At 40.6% G+C, this 10,154-nt stretch overlaps 1 protein-coding gene across 1 annotated transcript in view; it reads left to right on the top strand.

The window, feature by feature from the left end:
* Nucleotides 1-5,971, top strand: part of NOS2 (nitric oxide synthase 2, inducible) — a 17,516-nt gene extending 11,545 nt beyond the window's left edge. Inside the window, exons 19-26 of the mRNA XM_009576519.1 lie at nt 666-844; nt 1,494-1,657; nt 2,410-2,620; nt 2,954-3,041; nt 3,490-3,611; nt 4,177-4,325; nt 5,077-5,271; nt 5,858-5,971. Coding sequence (XP_009574814.1) covers nt 666-844; nt 1,494-1,657; nt 2,410-2,620; nt 2,954-3,041; nt 3,490-3,611; nt 4,177-4,325; nt 5,077-5,271; nt 5,858-5,971 — 1,222 coding nt within the window. The remainder of the gene's footprint in view (nt 1-665; nt 845-1,493; nt 1,658-2,409; nt 2,621-2,953; nt 3,042-3,489; nt 3,612-4,176; nt 4,326-5,076; nt 5,272-5,857) is intronic.
* Nucleotides 5,972-10,154: the final 4,183 nt, after the last annotated feature.

The following is a 10,154-nucleotide window of genomic DNA, read 5'->3' as shown; positions in this document are numbered from 1 at the left end:
AGGGAACTAAATAACTTTGTGATATGGCCCTTTGATGCCTACTAAATGTGGAAGGTCAGGTGTATGATCCCTCTCTCTTGCTTGGTATGCTACATGCCTGGCAAATGTTTACTTCATTTAGGGGAAAAATTGCCCCTTTGCAGAAAAAAAAAAAGAAAAAAAAAAGAAAATGTATAGTGCAAGAAGCTGCTGCATTCAGTTGTACTGCAAAGCAAGCTGAGACAAGACAATACACAGAGAAATACAGAAGGATAATCAATGCTAACATCTGTCTTAGAAATAGCACCCATGAATGGCTCTTCAGCATCCTCTGGTAGGTCTCTTTCATCCCTGTTCTAAATACAGTTGTCTTATGGGAAGTCCTCTGAGCTGGTTGTGAGGTGAGCTATTTAGTCTTCAGTAGAGCTGCACTTCCTTTCATTAGCTGATTGCAGGCACGTTTATTCTATACTGAACAAATCAGGCAGCACTTCAGCATCTTATTTGTTTCACATATCTGGCTATTATTTACGTCTCCATCAGAAGTACTAAGCTGGTCTGATAATTTGGTAATGGACACAAGCCCTTGCAACTGTCACTTCAGATTTATTCCTTTTCTGCGCAATTCAAGGGAAATCCTGTCGACGTAACCAAGATCTGTCTGATCTCTTTTTTTCTATATCTAGTCGTGTTACCATTCTTGTTAAGCTTTCCTGTGAGACTAATCAGGAAGTGCACTACCTGCCCGGAGAGCATATTGGGATTTTCCCAGGCAACCAGCCAGAATTAGTCCATGGCCTCATTGCACGTGTCAAGGATGCCCCTCCAGCTGATCAGACTATCAGACTTGAAACCTGCACTGATGGTAAGTTGCTTCTATTTAGACAAAATAACAGAGGCATTTGACAGATTTCTCTAAAATTCCTGAGGATTTGTACAGACTGAATTTGATTCTATTATCCTTTTCTTAAGTTTCAATAGGATTTTGTTGATGCTTTTAGTTATTCTTATAATTTTTTATTCTGATTTTGCATACTCTGGCAGTTCATGGTAACTTCACCAGTGTTCGCAGAGTTATCCTAAGCTGACACTGTTCGTAATTCAGTTGCTAAATTGGCCATGGACTGCAATTAAATTAATCAACAGAGTTTGCTTATTGTTGCTACATATCAGAGTCCTAAAATAGATTTACACATCATGACCATCTTCTCTATCTTAGTAGGAACAATCTGCTGAATCATAGGATTCTGGCACACAGAAAGATGATTTCCTCAAATGAAAAACTTTTCATTTTAAAGTGATGTTTTGTTATCATGAAATTCTCTGCATCAGATCCTCCCTTTACAAAAAGTTTGAACCGTCACATTAACCTTTTTTCAGAAGGGCCCTGTGGTCTAGACCTGCTGCAACCTAGTCTGAAGTCGTATTTTGAAGGACACTGAGTTTTGCAAAGCTCTACAGCTGTCAAATGCCGTGGGAATTGCCAGATGTTCTTTTATTTCCCTCATTTCCAGGTGGCTACTGGACAAGTGACAAAAAGATTCCAGCCTGCACACTCCCTGAGGCTTTGACATACTTGCTTGATATCACTACTCCACCCTCCCAACAACTGCTAAAAAAACTCTCCCAGCTGGTAACAGTGGAAGGAGACAAAGAGAGACTGGAAGTTTTATGTCAGGTAAGTGGTAGGGCTAGATTTGTGTTAGAAGCCCTGTATACTGGACCATCTGATGCCCTTTTACTGTGTAGCAGAAGCTTAAGAAATTTTTGTAGTGATGGTGCTTGATTTTTATCCCCCTGTTACATGTTCCGTGTGCTCGTAAAACCAACCACAGTGAGAGAAAGGGTGGTCTTGTGGCTCAACTTGGGCGTGGGAATCAAGAGATTTCTTCAGATCTGATATTTCCTGTGTGGTTCTGGGTGGGTCATTTTGCCTGCCTGTTTCTCTTGCCTGCCTCATGGTGGTTTCTGATGACACACCATTAAAAGATCTCACAGTTTGCAGGTGGAGGGGTTAGAGGGGAGCTGGTAGATATTTTTGTCAGAGAGTTTGGTACCTTGTAAGTAAGAGGGATGTCGCTTTAAGTAACCAATGACTCATAAGTGTGGTAAGTGCTTGCTTCTCCTGCTGGGTTCAGCAAGGCTCAGCAGGTATCAGGACCTGGGCCCGTACAGTTTTGTGGATATCCCATAGCAGGGGGCTGAGAAACACATTCTACTTCAGTTTCTACATTCTCACTGAGAGAGCTGGTATCTGAGAAAATTATAGTGGGTATTCTGTACTTCTGTTTTCAAAAATTAAACAATTTCTTAGGAAACTCCAGTATTGGTCTAGGCAAAGTTTTGAGAATTCTCGGTTGATTTGGCTGCATATTTAATTGAATGTAGAGCATGACTGGTAACATTGTGATGGTGGCCTTTGGCTTTTAGAGCACAGAAGAATACAATAAATGGAAGTTTTACAACAGCCCGAACATCTTGGAGGTCCTGCAGGAGTTTCCTTCTGCTGAGGTCTCAACAGCTTTCTTACTGACTCAGCTGCCACTTCTGAAACCCAGGTACTATTCTGTCAGTTCCTCCTGTGACATGACACCCAGAGAGATTCATCTGACAGTTGCAGTTGTAAACTACAGGACAAGAGGTAATGAATTGTTGTTTTCATTTCTCTCTTAATAAAATGATATTTAGGCTGCACTGTGGTTCAGAAAAAGACTGTCTGCCCTATAGCATGAAGCATATCTGTAACAAAAAGTTTGTATTGTGATACATGCAGAATAGTACACTGCAGTGCAGATGTTCATACTGTGTCAGGATTTGCTAAAATCCTGCATCATCATCAGTGTACCCTTGTTTTCTAAATCATTACTGGATATACAGTTATTTTAAAAACATAATTTTAATTATAAACTGTGCTTTTTTTAAAAACTGAGAGCTTTTGAATACTGACAGAGGTGTTTTCCTTTGCTCTGATTAGATGGACAAGGGCCTTTGCACCATGGAGTTTGCAGCACATGGCTGAATACAATAGCTCTCAATGAAACAGTCCCATGCTTTATACGCAGGTGAGTGTACGACAGAGAAAAAAAGAAAAAACAAACCAACCAATGAAACAGCAGTTCTTAGTTCAGCTTCTTCAGTGGTTTTTTTCATTGTTTGCATATGATTTTCAAGTGACTGGTGAGTGCAAGTTGGAATATCTGAGTTTCAGAAGAGAGGGAACCCCCTGTCTTCCAAAGATGAGACCCTTTACCATGTCTTACATTGAGTAAAATCATAAATCGTTAGAAAATTCTGAAAGAATTCTATTCTTGTGACACCATCCCTGCTGTCAGCATATGCACTGTAGAGCAAGTAAAGCTAAGGAAACGAGAAGCAACTGTCACCAAGTTAAGCCCCATTACTGTTTTAAAATTGGGAACTTAAGCTGTGTTTTTCAAAATCATTCAGGAAACTGACACTGAGAAGTCAGTCATAAACTAATTACCTAATTAACATATTTTTGCATCTTAGTGCTAATGAATTCCGGCTTCCAGAGGAGCCAACCAAGCCATGCATTCTGATCGGCCCAGGAACAGGAATTGCTCCCTTCAGAAGTTTCTGGCAGCAGCGTCTTTATGACTTGGAAAAAAAAGGTACTTATGGGGGTTGCCACAAGGGGGAGGCCATAACTCCTCCAGCAGCCGAAGACATCCCTAGTCCTCCAAACAAAACTTCTACAGATGGAGACACCCATCTCTAAACCCCATAGAGATTTGTCATCCCAAGACCTGAGACCGTTCTGGTGGTCTTGAGGTATTTGGTCACTTGGAGGGAGCAGCCTATGTGTCCTTGTAAATACTGTGTGTTCAGTGACTGCCCCAGGCGCTCACACAGGGGCCACAATATGGAGGGGAGGCACTTTGGCCTGCCTGTATCAGCCCATTTGGGGAACCTGCTCCAACAGGTGATTCCACATAGTTCTCCAAGGACTTGGGCAGGTTCGATCCTACTGCAAGACCCTAAAATCACCAGCTGTCACACACAGACACACATACTCTCCTCCTCAGGTGTTTAGTGAGAAAGGTTAATTAGAAAATAGCTGTGCAGACAGCAGTACACAGCTAGTTTCTGTGACAACGGGGCCCTCCATGGAGAATAGTCATAAGAGATAATAGGCCTTACCAGGAAAGACAAAAAACTTTCCAATGTTGGTTTCAGGGATCAAAGGTGGTGACATGACATTATTGTTTGGCTGCCGGCGGCCAGACATGGATCACATCTACAAAGAAGAAACTGAGGAAATGAAGAGGAAGGGAGTCCTGAAAGAAGTCTATACGGCTTACTCCAGACAACCTGGTCATGCTAAAGTAAGGCTGGCTGTTTTGTTCTTTAAGGGTTGGCTGCTTTCAGAATGGTCCCTCAAGTTAAGATCTGGGCTCTGTTTAACAATGTTCTGTAAAAAAATGTTAGCATTTTGCTTCAGTGTATTGTGAACCAGTGACAAAAGACCCTGCGCCTTCAAAATAAAGTAGAATCTGACTGTGCACTTCAGTACCAGCAAGCTATATAAATATAAAACCCTCACTGCCATATAGAGAGGCATTATAGACATATAATCAAAACTTTAAGTGCAAACAGCCTTTGAAACTAGAAGCTGGAACATTTTCAGAAACCTTAAATTTTGCAGTATTTCATTAGCCCATGAGTTAGAAATGAGTTGGCTCTGGCCATTTGTCACCATTTCAATGACACAGTGATCCTGGAAATTAACTTTGCTTAGATGAAATCTAGAGAAAACAACAGTGCTTAAGCTATCCTCTTTTTAGCTGTGCTACTCTGCTGGCAAGTTAGGGGACTTTGGCAGTTGTAACTGGTTCTAAAAAAGAAGAGTCTTCGTCTGCTCTAGTTTAATCAAGAGACAGGTCTAGCCTTCAGATCTCGGGCTTCTAAAGACAGCATGAAGACATTTTTCTTCTCCTTTGCTGTGGCACAACACACAGCTGGAATAGATAGGGCATTTAGAACCTTATTATGTAGACCCACGTTGAATTTAGAAAAGCCAATAGCCAAAGTAGCATTTAAGAAACCGTGTCTAATGATCCTTTTTCTGTTTCTAAGGCCTATGTTCAAGACATTCTTCAAAGCAAGTTGGAGACCAAAGTGTGCAACCTTTTGCATAAGGAGAAAGGGCACCTGTACGTCTGTGGAGATGTACGCATGGCCAAGGATGTTGCTCAGACTTTGAAAGGGATGCTTGCAAAAAAACTGAACCTCAGTGAGCAGCAGGCAGAGGAGTATTTCTTCCAGCTAAAGGTATGCTGTGATATGCAAGGCATTCTTTCCAGTCAGACAGTGTTCCAGGATGGGTTACAGAAGTCTTCAAAGTCACACTCAAGATCTTGCAGGCTGCCGTGAGCTTCTTTTCAGCAGAATGCACAAGGAAAAAAGCTTTAAGTGATCAGCTTAGTCCACCCACCATGATTTAAAACACATGGTTTCTGTTTGGTTAGGTGTAGGAGTGACACATCATGTTCTTCTCTTACATCTACCATTTTCCCGTGTCTCCCTTTGGGTCCTGTACATCAGCTTTGCAGTGTGTCTGGAACATCAAGAGTTTGAGACTTTATTGTACCAATGGAGGAAAGTGAGTTTAAGAAATTAGTGGGCCCATCACTGAAAACACAGTGCCTGGGTCTGCTGGCTTTTTAGGACCCTTTTGTTATCAGAACTTGTCCTGGAGCACGTGAGTCTGGGATTCAGATAGGTTCCTTTTATTGACAGTAACAAAAGTCCACTATTACAGAACCAGTAATACGAATGTAAAAGACCTTTTAGTTACTTAACTGGAGGAGCTAGCAGTATTTAATTCATTTCCTGGATTTTCTTTCTCTGTTTGCAGAGTCAAAAGCGATACCATGAAGATATATTTGGGGCTGTATTCCCACATGAAGTCAAAAGAGGTGTAAGAGCTTTGCAACCCACCAGTCCAAGAACGAATCAACTTATGTTTTAGACAATACTTGCACATTCGTTGTTATTTTCAAAAAACAAGGGGTCAAATCCTCTTTCTTGTACATGTTAAATCATACACATGTATATGATTGTAGGATTTAGCTTTTAAACCTCAGCCTTAATTAAGAAAAATATTAAATTTAACTTTTGTTGCTATTTATTCTGAGACTTCTTTTAATAGATTATCTTAATAGTGAAGATGCAAATTATTTTTTAATACCGTCTGCTATTTTTTGTAAATACAAGGAAAATTTAGAGGTTTTTACTATGTAAGCTAGAACTGAAATCTTTTTTTGAAATGTACTGTTTATCTTTGTGAATTTATTTATATCAGATTGTTTTACTGTGCATATTATCTTCACTTTAAAGCAAGTAAATGAATGGTTGTGTCACTTGGAAATGTATAGTCACACGCCTTGTTGAATCTGAAGCAATATTTGGAAACGAGATAATAATATAATGGTTCATAAGTGGAAATACCTGCGGCATACACTTCAAATATGCGAGGAAGTAGTAGTTTTAAATTCTGCTTTGTATGATTCAGGTACTTGAACCTGAATTGTTGTTGTTACAGAGCCTGTGGCAGTAAGGTTCAGAAAATTCAAAAGCACTTTGTATGTTTGAATTCTATGCTCTGATTTACTTGATTTGTTTGTAATAAAAGATGCCTTTATATTGAGGCAAGCAAGTTGGTGTGGATTAAATGTATCTCTTTTTGCTATTGGCTTCAGCCTAAAAAAATAGGGGTAGATAAGTAAGTTCTCAGGTTCTGGTGAAGTGGGTTTGGGCTCCAGCCAACACTCCTTCCATAAGTAAAGAGCACGTAACAAAGAGTTACGCAGTCTGCCTAAGATTAGTTATGCATTTTTGTTACTGCCAGCAAAGTGTGAAAGTGCGCCATAGATTGTGAGATTGGCTTGTGAACTGCAAGAATATAAAATAGTAATGAGAGCAATATATTTTGCCCTAGTTATATTTTGACTTTGTCTCTTTCTATGCCTTGCACTTATGTCAGAGCTTTTACTTCTTTCTCTAAAATTACCAGGGCTATATAATCATATTAAAAAAGCTTAAGGTGAGATTTTCCTGTCATCCCTTGTCTCCAGGAGCTGGAATCTGATGAAGGAGTTGAGACTCAAAAGTCAACAGTGCCATGCATGTACAGTGTGTTTTACATGTGCTTCAGGACAGCCTTAGACATAAGATCAAAAATACAGCATAGATGAAAGAATGTGGACAGTGATGGCAGAGAACAGGAAGTATCAGACAACAGGTACAAAGAGTAAAGGACAGAGGAGGTTCCTGGCAAGTATGGAGTCCTGATGGGCACCTAGTATATATACACTGTGAGTGTTATTTCATACTTGTTTAATTTATGTTTTCTGATTTTTAGATTTTTGGGGTGGGATGGAAATGGAACAAGGTAATTGCACTTTCCATTAAGAAAGTTCTCCATAAGCCCAGGGCTCACTGGGTCCTAGACTTCAAATGAGTCCAACAAAAGTAGGAAACAGAAGAACTAAGTTCCGTACTTCAGAGTGCGAATATGCTCCGTGACCCTTTTGGGAGGTGCATCACGGCACAACCCATTTTCCAGGCGCATGACTAAATAGGTGAATTTCCTTGCCAGGATGCTTTCTTTGTATCTCAGGTGTCTTTTCAAAGTAATCGCTTACTTTAAAGCATTACCGTAATCCTTTATAAACGCTTGCTTGTGTACAAAAGAACCGTAGTTCACTTTTATTTGGAAAGTTAGAAACTCAGAAAAAAAAAGTCATGCTGTTATACCAAGTTTAGAGCTGACTGGGGTGCCTTTAGATAATGCCATGTCCTGAAGGTGTGGGACACCATTGAAAATGGCCAGCCAGGGAAGCAAGAACATCTGTTCCTTCATGGGCCTCTGACAAGTCAGAAAGAGGCACAAGTTGCCTCACAACAGCTCAGAAGTTGCACGACTTTCCATTTATATATTCTAAGTTGATGAGGCAAGTTTTATTGGGGGACCTTTCCATCTTAATTCCACCATTGCAAAAGTTTCCCTCTGGCAGGGAGGTAAGAAGGCAGTTAAAGGAAAGGATTAAGAAAAGCAGAAATCTGTTTTACTGCTTTATGAATTTATTTAAACTGCTCCCAACTGCAAGTTAACTTCAATTGCAGCACTGATCTGAAGCTGTGTATAATTGCTTTTTCTACAGAAATAAATGGAGAAGATAAAGTGCAGATGTTAAGGTCAGTGGATAATTATTCTATTCCAAGATAAAAACTGAAACTTCATTTAAGAAACCAGCTACAAAATATACCTTTCAAAATCCTGAGGATGATCAAATAGCCTGTTCTGCGGTTATTAAAGTGTTCATTACAGCCCCAAGTCAGTAAAGGATTTAAGCGTGTGCATTAGTTTAAGCACTTGAGTAATGCTGCTAGAGGCAGAGAACTATTCTGGGCTAAAAGTTACCGAGGTGATTATGGGACCGATTTGGGACCTGACTGAGAATTACAGATCAACACTTTCTGAAGCAATTAGTGGCTTGTTTCATTAACACTTAAGCCCAACTTACATGGCTATAATGGAATTCAGCATTCAAAACAGGCTGCATGCCAAGGCACTGAAATGCAGACCTTTTTCTTAGCCTGGTTCTCTGGCCACTTTTGGTTGTTGGTAAAATTCCCTTGTACTCTCACAGATACACCAGGTAAATCGGTCCAGCTAAACTGCAGGTTGTCATGGAGAGTTATCAGTTCCCATGCTGGTTGGGTATGTCACTGGGCTTGCAGTATAGATACACTGATTGCTGCCCTATACGCATAAATATCTAGGGTTTGGACATATGAATGTGTTTCTGAAATTTGTTGAGCAATCTAGCATTGATTGATCTCAATAACAGTCTGTATACACTTCTAACCTGTTTTTAGGTAACATCTATTAACTTAAGCTTTTTCCTTGAGGAAAAGAAAAGAAAAAGAAAAGCATGAATACATTATTGCATAGCTGAGAGGTAACCAAAGTTCAAGCCTTGCATTAGGGTAAATGCTAGGAAGACTTAGGTGTCTCCAGTGGAAGTGGCTGCCCAGCCCACTGGTGTTTCTGCCGTGCTGGCTATGCTCGGTGCAGCGTGCCGGAGGGAGCGGGGTCTGAGGGGCCAGGCAGGTGTGACTGGTCAGCCACTGCCAGGCAGGGTGACGAGGGACAGCTGAGCTCTGGGGCAGCAGGTGGAAGACAACGACTGCATGGTGGTGAGGTGCAAGGCTGACGAACTCTGGGACAAGGAAGGCAGAATGAGTTCAGGTAGGTGAAAGGCTTTTTTTTTTTTTTTTTTTTTTTCTTAATTGAAATTGATGCATTATATTATAGCTGTGCAGAGAGGTTCTCCTCCCTGAGTGTGTATTCTGAAATACAGGGGGGTCTGGGTGGGTGGGAGACTCGCCTGCCCCAGTAACCCAGGGTTGGGCCATGAGGAGAGGGCTTGAACTGCTGCCTTTTGTAGGCAAGAGTGCGGTGGGCTCTGAGAGAGGATGAAACTGTGACGTGCTGTGTCCAGCTCTCTTTGATCTTGCTTCAGTCGGTTCATTTGTAGCCTGGTCTATGTATTGTGGGTTGTTATTTTGTGCCTTCTCTGAATGAACCACCATTTCTGTGGCTGCACTGAGATGTTTCATGTGCACTGGGAGGAGTGTTGAATAAGCAGGAAGGTCCAGCAGGGCCGGTAAAATGGTTCCCTCTGGTTTTAAGGTCTAAAATGCAATTGAGTGTTACACTGCAGCTGTTTGGAGCTACAAACGGTTTCTGTTTGTGCTTGAATTTGTCTCTGTTGAGATGTGAGTACTGGTTGCCACAGAAAAAAAGAAGGGTGGGGGGAGTTTTTGTTGTCTTTTAGAGAAAACAAATTTCTGGACTATTCATCAATAAAAGAAATATTGTAAAAAGACTCTTAAAAATCTAAGCATAGGGTCTAAATAGAAGGAGTACACTATATTGTATGGTTTCTGTTTGTGCTTGAATTTGTCTCTGTTGAGATGTGAGTACTGGTTGCCACAGAAAAAAAGAAGGGTGGGGGGAGTTTTTGTTGTCTTTTAGAGAAAACAAATTTCTGGACTATTCATCAATAAAAGAAATATTGTAAAAAGACTCTTAAAAATCTAAGCATAGGGTCTAAATAGAAGGAGTACACTATATTGTATAAATC

Source organism: Fulmarus glacialis, unplaced genomic scaffold (genome assembly GCF_000690835.1).
Source record: "Fulmarus glacialis isolate BGI_N327 unplaced genomic scaffold, ASM69083v1 scaffold5884, whole genome shotgun sequence".
NCBI classification, from domain to species: Eukaryota; Metazoa; Chordata; class Aves; order Procellariiformes; family Procellariidae; genus Fulmarus; species Fulmarus glacialis.
Note: the sequence above shows the minus strand (reverse complement) of the source record. Positions and strands in the feature narration are given on the sequence as shown.